The sequence below is a fragment of the Kogia breviceps genome, chromosome 3, assembly GCF_026419965.1.
Source record: "Kogia breviceps isolate mKogBre1 chromosome 3, mKogBre1 haplotype 1, whole genome shotgun sequence".
NCBI lineage: Eukaryota > Metazoa > Chordata > Mammalia > Artiodactyla > Physeteridae > Kogia > Kogia breviceps.
This window is the reverse complement of record NC_081312.1, coordinates 25,796,907-25,811,004: the sequence shown is the minus strand read 5'-3', so window position 1 is coordinate 25,811,004 and position 14,098 is coordinate 25,796,907. Positions and strand designations below refer to the sequence as shown.

Genomic DNA, 14,098 nt, shown 5'->3' with positions numbered 1-14,098 from the left:
ACTGAAGGGGAGGGGCAGTCAGCCAGCACTGGGCCTTCTACAGATGCCACCTCTGAGGGCTTTCAAAGGCACCAGCATTTGTGTTCCATGTTGGAAGTAGTGAGGGTGTCCCCGATGTTGGAGCTGTGTGGTCTTAGCCCTAGAAAAACACACTTACTGACTCGGGGCAGAATTAATATCAATTGAATTTATTACAAGTTACTAAGCTCCAAGGCACATTACAGTGTTCTGTTAACTACAGAAATGTATAAAGGACAAACAGAGCAGATTCTCCATGTCTAGCATTTCGCTCTACTGTTCAAAAGCATCCGTGCATCAATAAAGCAAAAACAAAACAACACGTGAAGATCCAACACATTCAGGTCAGTAGAAACAAACCAAAACATTTTCCCTCACAAACTTGCAACAAAAAACACCCACCCCCCAACACCCCCCTTACCATTTTGCAAAGGAAACAGAAAAACAAAACAAAACAGAAATAAAGTGAAGACTTCAACACTTGGGGCTGTTCAGAAATGAAGCTCTCACCATTTTATAGCATCATTTTTTTTTTTTAGGCAGCAACACTGGCCTTGGCAAAAAAAAAAAGTCATTTTCTTTTGTGTGTGTTTTTTTCTTCCTTTCAGTGAGTGCATAACATTTACAAAAATACACACCAGCAGCAGTCGTTGCTAAAGGCTATTAATTCTGTACCTAGGCAAACACTCTGCCACCAATAAATGCTAACGAATATGATGCAAATGACCGAACCAATATTATACTGCTTAACACAAACCAGCTTATCCTTCAAATGAAGAAGTTACATACCTTTGTTTCAAAATATAGAAACATACGACGAAAATAATGTCTATACATAAGACTAACTTTTTGCAGTTTGTTATATTCACAATTCTACATCTTGAGAGTGAGGGAAGAGAGGGTCGATGTGGGTGGGGGAGGGGCCCTCTGGACGGGAGAGGAGCTGGTCTGGGGCTAAGGAAGTGGCTGTCTCGCGGTTCAAGGGTCTCTCTCCTTTTTCACTTTAACATCCCCAGCTAAGATCGTCGCGATTTCGCCCTGCATGAAGGCCCAAGGTACATTCGACCCAACCAGGGGGCATTTCTCTCCGCTGGGGCAGTACACCTCGCCGGTCGCCCCCTGGGCCTTGATACTCTCTCTAGAGCAAGGGAAGCAGAATTTGTGGCTGGGAACGGAGGGACACTGAACGAAATGCGTGTCCTCCAAACGTTCGTGGCAAATGGTACAGCAAAGGGGCCCGCTGTTGGCCATAGGGGAATCCGGAATGTTTTGGGGGTGCACTTGGTCCATGCCCGGGTGGGTGCTAGGCGGCGGGGGCGCCACCTGTAAATTCAGGTCCCCGTTCCGTGATGCCAAGCGGCGCTGCCCGGGTACGGAGGCCGGCGACACTGGGCTGCTGCTGTTGCGCCGTGCGGACGCAGTGGTGGAGTGCACAGAACTGCCATCCTTCGGCGAGTGCGCCGTGCCCAGTGTGTCTGCCACCGACATGAGGGCAGCCATGGGCGACGGACCGTTCTGAGGGGCTGACTCGGGCGGGGTGGTCCGGTTAGAATGGGGTCCCAGGGGCGGGGGCGGCGGAGGCGGACCCCCTGCCGCATGCCCCGGCGCCGCAAAGCCCCCGGCCGACATGGTGAGCTTTAATGCCTCGCTCTGGTTCGCCATCCACTGCTGCCTCTGCGGCTCCTCGCCCAGCTTCAGCGCGCCCTCGGCGGAGTCCGGGGGCTCGGGGGACGCCTTCCTCTTGCGCAGGCTGGCAGCTGCGCCCCGGCCCGAGGGGGCGGCGGGCGGCAGGGCCCCGGTCCCCGGGGGCGCGCTGGGGGCGCGGCTTAGACTCACCAGAGCCGTGGGCAGCATGGGGCAGCTGGCGTCCAGGTAGGGCTGGGGCAGCATGTCGGCGCCGGGCACGCCCTCCTTGAAGAAGCGCACGGCCTCGGGCAGCAGGTCTCCAAGTAGGCGCCAGTCCCCGGAACCGTGTTTCTTCTCATACTCCAGATACTTGAAGCCGGAGGAGAGACCCCGACCGAAGTCCTTCATACAGTCCTGGTACATCTGCTTGGCCACACCAGATGCGCTGGAATACACGTTGCCCGAGCCCGTGGGGTACTCAATGAACAGCTTCAACTCGTAGTCCATGCCAGGCTTGGAGACGGCGTCGAAGGCGAAGACACGGCCCAGCAGCGAGTGGTCTTTCTTAAAACGCACCTCGTAGGGCGTGCAGCCGGCCAGCGTGAGCAGCGTGTCGCGGACCATCTTGGGCTTGTTGGCCCATTCCTCCGCGCGGTTGCGCAGGCTCTCGCTCAGCTCAGCCAGGGCCTCGGCGTTACGCTGCTTCTCCTTCAGCTCGCGCTCCTGGTCAGTGCTCGACACGGAGCCGGGCCTTTTGCCACCAGCACCCCCGCCCACCTCGGCCACCGACGACGAGGTCGAAGATGACGCGGAGGACGACGCGGCCGATACGCCTGGGGCTCCCCCGAGACAAGCTGGGCCCCCGGGAGCCCCGGGGGGCGCGGGCGTCGGGGGCCCACGGCTGCCCAGACCATGAGGCGGCGGTGGGGGCAGCACGGGGGCGCTGGCCGGGCCGTTAAGCAGCGTCTGCGGCAGCAGATTAGGGGGCACGGTAAGCTGGGGGCCTCCGCCACCCCCCGGGTTGGGCAGCCCTGTCACTAGTCCACCATGCGTCCCGCGCCGAGACGCCACCGACGCCGCCGCTGAAGACGAGTTGGGGCTCTGGCGGTTCAGCTCCGGGGGTCCCTCCTCCGGTGTGGGCTTGGGGAAGCCGTTGGGGCCCCCCAGGCCATTGGGCAGCCGCGCCGAGTGGCTGCTGGTTCCCAGGCTCACCGGTGGTGGAGGATACTCGAAGCGGCTGCGCTGTTCCACCGCGGCGGCGGCGGCGGCGGCGGCAGCAGCGGCTGCGCTCAGGCCATAGCGCTCCAGGCCGGACGGGGCCGCCAGCACCGCAGGCTTGCTGGAACCATCGACGTGGTTGAGCTGTTGTTGCTGCTGTTGCTGCTGCTGTGCGGCGGCCGCTGCCGCAGCCGCGGCCGCCGCCTCTTTAGCCGACAGGGCCACCGTCTTGACCCCGACGGGCGGCGGCGGCCCGGGGGAGCGGCCGTCCTGGAAGCAGCCGTGCGCCCGCTTCAGCTGACGCGCGGTCTCGATCACAAACTCGATGCGATCCGCGCCCTCGTAGTTGACGCAACCGCGGCATACGGGTTCCGAGAAGTCCCAGATCATGGCCCAGGGCATGCGAGGCAGGTCGCACAGGTAGCAAGATTGTCTTCGGGACGAGGACACCTGCGCCGCCGACATGATGCCGGCCCTCGGGAAGGTAGGCCCCCGCCCCAGCTGTCTCCGCGGTGCTTTCTCCTCCCGGAGGGCTGGTCGGCTGGGGAGGGAGTACGGCTGCGGGGGAAAGAGGGGGGGCGAGAAAGTTCTGCCCCAGGGGCTGGAGGGAGCGCGAGTCTCCACCGCCCGCGCAGCGCCTCGCTGCGGGGGCTCCACCGCCCGGGCAGCGGACGAGTTCAGCCCGCTCCTCGCCCCCACCTCCTACTGCGGCTGTTTCGTCGGGAGGGGAGCTCAGGCGCCTTCTTCCTGGTGTCGCAGACCCGGGCTGGAAGCTCCGGGCCCGGGGGGAGGGGGCGAGGGTGCCGGGTGCTGGCCGCCGTTGGTTCTTGGCCCCCTCCCCGGAGTGGCTGCTGCCTGGAAGCTCGAAAGGGGTTGTCTCTTCCTCTCCCCTGGGGGGGGGGACCCCCTACGACCTGCGTCCTCTCCCCGCCAGGCTCTCTGGGATGAAGGCTAGAGGGTTCAGTGCCACCCGGTGCCCGAATCCAATCTTGCTGAAGTCGCTGCTTCCCCGGAGGACCGGGGGAGGGGGTGGCAGCCGAGAGAGGAGCTTCTCCCCTCGCAGCGTCGGCCGTTCCGCTGGCGGCAGCTGGGTTTGCACGGCCGGAGGGAGCCGCCGCGGCCACTGCTTCCAGGACGCACGAGAGCAGAGGAGAGGAGCGCACGCACGCAGGCTCCCGCCGCCCCCAGGCCTGGCGGGCGCCCGGGCCCCCCCGGCTGGCGGCGCTCACGTTGGCTGCAGGGCGCTCGCGCGGCGCCTCGACCCGGGTCGCATCCCTTCCCGCTCGCGCTCGCCCGGAATGTGGGGTTGTGATTGTTACTCTACGTTCCGGAGGCGCGGCTCGGCGCTCCCGCTCGCGCTGCGGCTTGCGCTGTCCCGGGCTCGGCCGCGCGGGATGCCGCCCAGGCGGAGCGCTGACGTCACCGCCATGCTCTGCACCAGTTCTCCCCCCTCCCCTTTACACTTCCTCTGTGGAGCCCACTTGTTGCTCGGAAAAAGCGCATGCGCGGCAGGGCGCCCAGATTCCTCCCAGTCGGCCCCTCCTCCGCGCCTCCGCCCTCCCCTCCCCCCTAGCTGTGTGTGTACAACAGCTGAGGCCCAGCGAGCTAATGCTGGAAGACCAGGGTTGGGGGTGGAAATTAAACAGACTATGACCTTTCCTTTCTCCGCCCGGCTTTCCCAAGTTAAAATGCGTTTGAAAACCACAAGCGTCGTTTCCGATACCGCTCCCCACCCCACTCCGAGCAGTGAATTTAAATGTCCTGTTTCAAGATTTTCGCTGTGAATTTCATAAGGGTATTACCCATTCCATCTGCAATCAAACCTCCCCCCCCCACGGAATGAACGTCACATTCATTGCTACCACTGATGCCGAAGCACCTGCAAAATTAGCTGTTTTCCCGTCTTTCAGAAACTGCCTTTTCGCTTTGTGTTTGTGCCCTGGTCTAGGAACCTGAGCTTCAGCGACGGAGCTAAATGAATTCAGGGTGAGATACCCCTCCCCCCAAGCCGTACTCTAAAAATTTTGGCTGAATGTCTAAAGAAGCTAGAGCACCCGGAGGCCTTTAAGGAAAACAGTCTACTGGCTGGGCACAGCTGCATTTGGGGGCAGGGAGGGGGAGGTGCTGGAAAGACCAAACAGGTGAGTGGTTTCTTCGGGATTGATAAAAGAAGGTGGGGGCAGCATTTAATAATGTTGATATATCTTTGTAAAGCACAGTCACAGTTTTCAAACTTCTTTCTTGTGTGCTGTGATTTCATTTCATAGTGCCCCAGAAGGCTGAGCAAGGCCCTGCTTTCTTTTCCGTTACAAGATCACCTCTTGTCATTAGTGTTTATTGCAGAACAAATATGTTGGTCAAAGGGCTAGTTGGGGCATTTCAACTGATTCTTCCAAGTATTGGTCCTGCTTTTTTTTTTTTTTTTCCATGAAGATTGAGATAATCCGGGGCGAGGCTGGAGAGGGGTGGCAGTATAATGGAATTTCAGGTTCTGGAGTCTGGCACACTAGGTTGGAATTTCCTCTCCGTCACTTACTGCCTCTGTTTTCCACCTGTAAAATGGGATCAGAGCTCCCAACCTATTAGGACTGTTTGAGATTTCATTTTGTTTCTTGTTTTAACAGGAGGCAACTCACTGAGACTTGCTATGGGCCAGGCACTGCTAGGTGGTTTACTTGCATCATCATTAAACTCAGTATTATCTACAAGGTAGATTCTATTATTAACTCTGATTTACAAGCTCAGAAAACAAGGAGGTTAAATAACTTGCCCAGGGTCACACAGCCATTAGAGACAGAACTGGGATCTGAATCTAGGAAGTCTGCTTTGAATGGTGCCTTGACAAGCTTAAGTTCTCACAGGTGGTTTGGGGTGCTCAAATTTTCCATCAGCGCCCCCCCATTTGTTACAATACATACAATCTCACGTAAAGTGCTATGCGATTACATCTTCATAACCAACCCCCACGCTCCCCTTCCAAATAGATTGTGCCATTGAATTCTTCCATATACAGAAGTTGTGGATCTGCCACTGCCACAGACTCTAGCATAAATAACGCCGTACAGTGTGTAGAACACAGTGTCCGGTTCACAGGAAGCCATCGGCAAGGGTTGTTTATTATTAGTGTTGATGTTAATGTTGGTACTATTGCTGGTTAACGTGTGGAAGTACTTTGCAAATTGCATAGAATGTAAGGATCCGTATTCATCACTACTATTGCTACTAATTATAATAAAGTTCAGTTGAAGCAACAAGAAGTATTTGTTTTATTTATTTATTTAGTTGCACTGGTTCTGTATTTGCAGCAGGTGGGCTCCTTAGTTGTGGCATGCCAACTCTCAGTTGCAGCATGCATGTGGGAATCTAGTTCCCAGACCGGGGATCGAACCCGGGCCCCCTGCATTAGGAATGTGGAGTCTTCTCCACTGCACCACCAGGGAAGTAAGTTCTAAGAAGTATTTATTTTTATTTTGACACTTGACCTTCAGAACCTGTTTCCCTGCATCCAGCCCTCCCCAGCACCCCTATTTCCCACTCATTCTGGGGCCCTAGATGCAAAAGAAGGTGAGTTTTTAAGGATAGGGAGAAAGGGGGAAGGAAGAGCCCTAGGGAGCCCCTCTTTCATCTCAAAGCAGCCAGATTTCGGTTTTTGCAAAACAGTGAGCTCACTGTGCACTCCCCAACAATAATAAACTTTATCTGGCCGGCTGGCTCCCGGCAGTGATTCCTCTGTAAAGAGCTGCTGGGAGCACTGCCTCACCCTTGCAGACTTCAACCCTCCCCACACCACAGCTACCCTGGAGTGAGTCAAAACATAGGGCTAGGAAATGGAGTGACATTCCCACCAGCCTGGGGCTTGAGGCTGCTTAGCTTTGGCTTGGCTGGTTAATGTTTCTTTATATTAATATTTATTCAGTCTGTCCCTTTATTAAACCAGAAATACTGAAGAAAGCAACTTAGCCCCAACCCTGTAGCCAGGCTGCTAGAGAAAGCAAGTCGGATTCTGTGTCATAGTGTTATATTTGGTATGCACACACATATGTCTCCATCTCCTTGTCTGTCTCTTGTCTTTGCTGTTACTAAAGGAGATATATATATATATACACACACACACACATACATGCTGGGTGTCTTCAGACACACAGAGTTAGAAATAAACATGCATTTAAAAAACTTCCATTACAGTCTCATAATCCTTTAATTTAAAAGGCATAGCTCTCTGGATATCCTTCCCCCTCAAAGAATCACCATCACTTGTGGTGATAAATTTCTTAACTGCTTGTCAGATGGCCCCGTTTGGGGTGTGTCAGGGATTGTGAGAGGGAAGAACACCAATATTTGGGAGATACATTTCCCTTGGAGGATTCCATGTGACAATACTGCGTCCACAATGGGAAGTAACTGAGCAAGGTGGGGTGGAGGGGGGCTTCAACCTAAGACACCAGGTGGAGAGACCCACAGATGGGACTGAACGCGGGTGGTGGGGTCTGGGGAATGGCAGTCAGGGATCAATCTGGCGCAGGGGGAATGCCTGCAATTTTCCCGAAGTTCCTTCCAACAGTTGCTCTCTCCACCCCCCACTCAGCTTGCCATCTGAGCTGGCATTCTCGGAGGACCCAGCTTTAAACTGGAGCAAAAGGTCAGCTCTCCACTTGGCCTTTCCAGAGGCCACAGCACAGCGTTAGGGGTGAGAAGGTTGCAGCGGGCCCAAGCACCTCGAAGCTCCCTGCAGTCTCCCTCCTGTCCCCCCCCCCCCACGCCCCCGCCGGTTTGTGGCAGAGATGGGGGCGGGGATCTGCCCTGGCATCCTGCAGCCAGCTGGCTCGGCCTTCGAGGAGGCCAGGCTTGAACCTCGCGTCACCCCACTGCAACGTGTGGGCCAAGCTCTCAGGCAGGAGAAAGGCCTTTTTTGGTAACGCTCAAGCCCGCAGAAAGCAGGACCCGGTTCTTCGGCCCGCTAGAGACGCCTCGAAGTAGATGAAAACAAACGTGTGGGCTGGGCCCTCCTCTGGCCTCTCCCAGGGCCCCCATCCCCACGCCAGGAACCCCCCGGGCGCTGTGGGCGTGGAGGAATCAAGTCAGCACTGTGATTTACACATTTACTCCCAGGCCGCTTCCGTGGCGGAAGTATTTGCCTTTTCCTAAAGGATTAATTCTGGTATTAAAAAAAAAAAGGATTAATTTAGGCCAAGGCATACGGTTACGCAAGAGCCACTAGATCGTGAAATCCCAGGAACAACGTGATTCGCTAAGAACCCCCGGGGAGGGGAGGCTGCGCCGCCCGCCAGGACCTGCCCAGCCCGGGGCGCGCGGGCAGCCGGGCGCTCCGTGCAAAATTGGGTGGAAGGGAAAAGAGGACGTAGCGGTTGGTGCTGGCACAGCGGCCGCTGCGAGCGATCAGATCTCCGACTGCTTTCTTCCTGAAGGGGCGGGGAGCAGGGAAGAGAAGAAAGGCGGGGGGGAGTCGCGTCTGGTTCCTGCTTTCCCCGCTTCCTCTCCTAGCCAGCGTGCCAGGGCACGGGGGAGCCCAGCGCTGCCCTCAGCAAAAGCCGGTGTGTTTTTTCAAGTTCAAAAATAAAAGAACCCTGGAATGAGTCTCCCAGGGACCAGGCCTAGCGGGGGAAAAAAGGGGAAGCGCCAGACAGGGGTGCTATTCACCGACCTGTTTGGGTTGAAACAAACACCCACACCCCAAGAAGTGGGGTAGTCGGGAAGGACTTGGAGGGCGAGAGTAGGCGGAGAGGTTGGCGGGTGGCCGTCAAGGCCACAGGTGCTCACACCCTCAGACCCTCCCGCCCCACCCCGCGTGCGCCTGGGCCTCAGCAGAGAGCCAGAGTGCCAGCGGGTTCCTACCGGCCCCGCACCAGAGCTGGGGATTTCCACCACCCGGCTTCGGAGACCCGTCGCCGCCGGCGCTTTCCTGCTGGGGCCGCCAGAAGGCGGGGCCTAGGAGCGGGAAGCCCTCCCTGCTGCTTCACTGGCCTTCGGTCAAGTCAGGTACAGACGGGCAGCCATCACTGCTGTCCCTGGTTGCGGCGGATGGGCCAGAATCGCCAAGTATTTTGACTTGCCTTTCTTAGCTGGGCTGTTAAACTCGAAACTCAGGAGAGAGGGAGGAAAAGAGAGCGCTTAGCACTGAGTACATATTTATGTTGTTCAACTTGGACTTGGCCGACCCTAAATAGCTGTGTGACCTTGAGCACATCACTTGGACTTCGATTTCTTACTCTGTAAAATGGGAATAATTGCACTGACTCATTGGTCTGTGTGGAAGATAAATATTATAATGTACTTAATAAAATGGAAGAGATTATGGACAATATAATGACCAACATTTGTCTAGAGCTCCAAAGGGCATCCCCAGACATTATCTCACCAATCTGCACACCAGCCCTGTGAGGTAGGTGTTACTTTCATCACCCTCCTGTATAGGTGAGGAAAGCAGGTCCAGAGCTAGTCCGGAATTGTTGGAAACCAAGTTCTCTGGCTCTAAACCCAGCGTTCCTTCTTCTGTTCCACGGTGCTAGCCTTTCGGGGGGGTGGGAGTGGAGGTGGGGGGTGTCCTAGCTGTCTGTAAGGAACTACAAGAAAGTAAAACTCCCACAGGAGTTTGCAAGTGAAGAATGTCACTACTGTCCTAGTAGATGTGAGATTATGCATAAGTTAGCACCAGTTTTGGGGGAGTTAAAACCAGTCACCATTCAGCTTTGAGCAAAATTGTGTAGCCATGATTCCCTGGCATCCCCTGAGACCTTCCTCGGTTTTCTATACCCTGGCCTTCGGCGGAGGTGATGGAGGAAAATCTGAAGCTCTAGAACATAGCAAAGCATTTAGGAACTTACTGAGTTACCCTTACTGAGGATAGCTACGTTTTGGAGGACCCCAGGCTGCATGATGAAAGGGAAGGAAGGAAGTGGAGAAGGTGCACTTTATGGTGGAAGTAGCCTCTTTCCAAAACCACAGATCACATCACACAAGTAACAAACTTTGGTTCTCAACGAATTCAGGTCATACTGACTATGCATTCATGCAATATGTACCGTCCTTTACTTGGGCTGGGGGCCACTAGACTATGGCAGACTACCCCTCAAAGCACTTCTAGCCTAGGAGAGGCATATACCCTGACAGTCAAGCCTGGCCTAGGTATCACTGGAGCCAGAAATCAAGGGAATAAGAGACCTCAACCCTGACCCATCTAGAGGACCACCATCTAGATAACCTGAACTTCCCTCTCTGGCCAGACCCATAGGATCCACGCCTGATGTGTCCCTATGAGTGTGAAGCTATTCTCATCACTTACATTTTGTTTCAAACCTGAAACTTGGGTACCAGATGGCCTGGTGGGTTTCCATTTTCCAGCTCCTAATCTAGTGCCCTTCTGTTTGCCATTCATTAGGTTATTCAACTATTTAATTAGCACTTTCTCTCTCAGTCCTAGGGATCTAATGATGAACCAAGCCAGATTGGCTCCATCTCAGAATCTACAAGCTTCCATATCCTCCTAGGTGTCCTGAAGCAATAGCCCCAAAGCCATCAGAGACACTGTTTGTACAACACTCCCACCAGCCACATGACTGACTTAGAGCAATCTGCTTATTCTCTCTGGGCCTCAGTTTCCTCACCTGTCAAGTGTTGATATTAAAACCAGTTTTCTTTACTTCAGGGGCTTACAGTGAAAATCTGTATGTAAATACCTACGGGTGTAGAAAGGCAAGCGATTGTCAGGAGTCTCCTTAAGCCAGCGTTAAGCCTTTCTAGGTAAAATAGCTGGAAAAATAGAGGGCTGATCCACACTCTTCATCGTGCCCTTAGCGGGTTTCCTCCCGGCCAGCCCAGCATCTCTGTTCTTCTGGGCTGACGGACAAACAAATAGTGACTGCCTCTGGACCTAAGAGCCAGAGGGAGACAATAGCAAGGTAGGCTGTCTACTCATCTCTCCTAGACGGACAAGGACTTCCCATCCCCGTCCCCAAATCCCTGGTGGCCCTGAAGCTCGCAGCAGTTTGGATTTATTTGGGGCTTTTACTTTTCTGTTTTGGTCAATGTGGAATGAAAAGAGGCAATGACCTCTTCTTTAAAAAAACAAAACTAGGCAGGAAGTGTGCTGGGCCTGAGTGGCAGGGACTAAGGGTGTAATTACAGGTTTTTTTGTTCAGCATTTTCATGTAATTAAATCCAAAGGAAAGCGAGCCTGGCCGAGGCTGCTTGGATGCAGGGTAGACAAGAGAGGTGTGTGTGTGTGGGACGGGGAGAAGAGGCAGGTGAGAAAAGTGTTTGCTTTTCAGGCTGAGAAGAAGCGGGTTTCTCGCCTTTATTCATATTTTTACACTCCTTTTCCAAAAGGTAGCCGATTATTCATCTTTTATTCGGTGCCACTGCACTCTCCTCGGTGATATTTCCCAGCCGCTCGCAGCTTTCTCGGCACTGATTTCCCTTCAACCGTAGACTCTCCCCCTCCCCACTTTTTCATATCGCCGCTTTCTGCCTGGTTGCCCACACAACAAACCCACGGCAAAATCCACAGCTAGTGTTCTTGCCTACGGAGTTTCCATACCAGCGACCTCTGACGCCGCGAAATAGTCCCTCCTTTTGTTTTGAACATCTTCTGGCTTTTCCTGTGCCGCTTTACGGTACTTCGACCACCACCGCCCCACCCAACCTTCCCCGCGGCGGCCTCGGTTTCTCCGGTGAGCCGCTCTCAGCACAGGAGCCCCAGGTGTGCCATGCCGGAGCATCCGAAATGGGTCTGAAGCCTTGGGGCACGCGGGCTCCCCTCCCCTCTCAAGCCCCTGCCCGAGCCCTCCGACGTTTCCTGGACGCTGTGAACCGGCAGCAAGAATGGATCCACTCTCTACTCACATTTTTAAGGCCAGGAAACCTGACCCACCCTAAAACCGCGCGCTCCAAAGGAAGGGCAATTGCATTTTCCGGGAGGGCGGGCCTGGAGAGCCCCCTCCTCTCCTTCTCCTCCCCCAGCCCCACCAACAAGGCCCGGAGATTACCGCCCCCCACCTTCACCTACTCTTCCCAAGAACAGATTGTTTATCAGAACGGGCAGCCAAGAACCCTACTCCTGTTTCTGGCCTCTGCCAGACATTAATCACACTTGGGAAAGTCAAGAACTTGACTGTGTGGGGCGGGGCAGAGGGGGGGAGAGTGGGGAGGGTAGTTAAAAGGAAAGACCAATAATTTTGACATTTGACAAGGTGACCAAATTGGTGCTACCTTTCCCCTCCTTTATTTTAGAATGTCAGCGCAGAGGACTGAATTATATTCCATTATATTCCGTATATTCCATTTACACTGCCTCTACCCCCCATATTTCCCCTCCTTCTTTAAGTTTTCATGTTTGATGCTTTAATAGTACTGACTGGCTTTTAATTCTGATTAACATTCTCAGCTCTGTGTGTGTGTGTGTGTGTGTGTGTATGTGTGTGGTGTGTGTATGTTGGGGGCTGGAAAGACATATTCACAAACCTGACCACCTGACAGATCCCCCCTTTTCATCCTTCCCTTTGAAATGACATCTAGATGGACTGGGGGGCGGGGAATGAAGAGAGGAGGCATGGAAAAAAAGGGAGGGGGAAGCAATTTATGTGCTTTTCTAAGGCAGCTAGTAAAATTCCTAGGGGAGAACAAATGCCAAAATTGACTGTCTTGGTGTATTTTAGACCAGATCGTCAGGGTGAATCACGTCAGGACTTTGCACTGGACCTGCAGCCTGCAAGCCAGGGACAGGCACACAAAACATCCCTGCGGCTGGGAGGTATCCTTCTGAAGTAGGCAAGAAATAGATATTTACTCTTGCCAGGTTCTTCTCCATCAGGATTTTTTCTCAAATTCATTGCAAGATGGATTTAAAAAAACAGTCTGATAAAGAAAAACCAGGGGGGCTTCCCTGGTGGCTCAGTGGTTGGGAGTCCGCCTGCCAGTGCAGGGGACACGGGTTCGAGCCCTGGTCCGGGAGGATCTTACGTGCCGAGGAGCAACTGAGCCTGTGCGCCACAACTGCTGAGACTGCATGCCTAGAGCCCGTGCTCCGTAACGGGAGAGGCCACCGCAATGAGAGGCCTGTGCACTGTAACGAAGAGTAGCCCTCGCTCACTGCAACTATCGAAAGCCCGTGTGTGGCAACGAAGATCCAACGCAGCCCAAAATTTAAAAAAAAAAAAAAAAAGAAAGAAAGAAAAAACAGGAATAGAAAATGCCCCATAAAACATGGCCCCCAAAGCGAAGGTGCAAAACCGATTTGATCCAAGATATAGATATCTCCACCCTGGATTTTTTTTTTCCTTTGCTTTACAACTCTGCAGACATCAGGTTAGCAAAAGGTAATAAATAGTCCTTGCACAGCAGGGTCTGGACTAGTGAAAACAGTTTACTGAAATTAATGGGCCTCGTTTGAACCAAAACCTCCACTTTGGAATTAATGCCAGACATAGTTTTCCTGAACTCTATCCAACCGCCTAAGCAGCAGACAATTTTCATTCTATTTGTGCTGGAAAATAAAGCCCGGGCCCTTGATCTCAGTGTAGATTATGATTAAAAAAAAAAAAAATTAGCACAGTGAACGCTATGCCAATTTCCAGTTTCTGCTGGTAGAAGCCCTTGTGCTCTGGGCTGTGCCTGACAGAAGTTATCTGGTAAACTTTCCATTGAAAACCATCTCCGAGCTCTCTCCCCATCGGTGGCCTCAGAGCTCTCACCACGACACCCGAGAGATTCAAGGAAAGCTCCAGAAACAGACTCCGTTCTCAATAACAACCCTTTTCCCCAGAGCTCTTGGAAAGGCTGGATCTGAACAACACTGCCTGCATGACCTCAATTCCCCACCCAAAAGGAAGCTCCAAAGCACCCAACCGAACCCCCCACCCCGCGTCCGGGCCCTGGTACTCAGGGTGTCTACAGTTCTGAAGCTGCTTTTATTTTTATTAATGTATTTTTAAGGCTGAAAGGCACACACGCACACACCCCACATAGGTTCACACCCAGTGGTTCTGGCAGGTACAGCGCAGACCTGGTGCCCCGGCTGTCAGTGTCTGATCCCAGCCGGCCCTCCGTCCCCCAATTATTAATAAAAGCCCTGTCATGGGTAGCCGGCGTTCTGGTTTTCATTGTACAGTCTGCACTGGTGACACAGGACATGTGGAAAATTTTGAGAGCACTGCGGTGAATGGCGTGGAGGGGGAGCGTGAGCAGGGGGAGGGGAGGGAGGGGAGCGAGTTACTTTTTAGCT

At 54.0% G+C, this 14,098-nt stretch overlaps 1 protein-coding gene and 1 long non-coding RNA gene across 6 annotated transcripts in view; both read right to left on the bottom strand.

Moving 5' to 3' along the window:
* LOC136793777 (uncharacterized) overlaps positions 1 to 14,098 on the bottom strand; it is an 87,146-nt gene that overhangs the window by 27,786 nt on the left and 45,262 nt on the right. The gene's annotated exons all lie outside the window — the stretch shown is intronic.
* IRF2BPL (interferon regulatory factor 2 binding protein like) lies at positions 173 to 6,105 on the bottom strand. The gene has a single exon (XM_059057926.2). The coding sequence runs from the start codon at positions 3,325 to 3,327 to the stop codon at positions 997 to 999; it is 2,331 nt and encodes a 776-aa protein (XP_058913909.1). The 5' UTR covers positions 3,328 to 6,105; the 3' UTR covers positions 173 to 996.

Coding starts and splice junctions, on each gene's coding strand:
- IRF2BPL (XM_059057926.2), bottom strand. CDS start 3,327: ATGTCGGCGGCGCAGGTGTCCTCGTCCCGAAGACAATCTTGCTACCTG.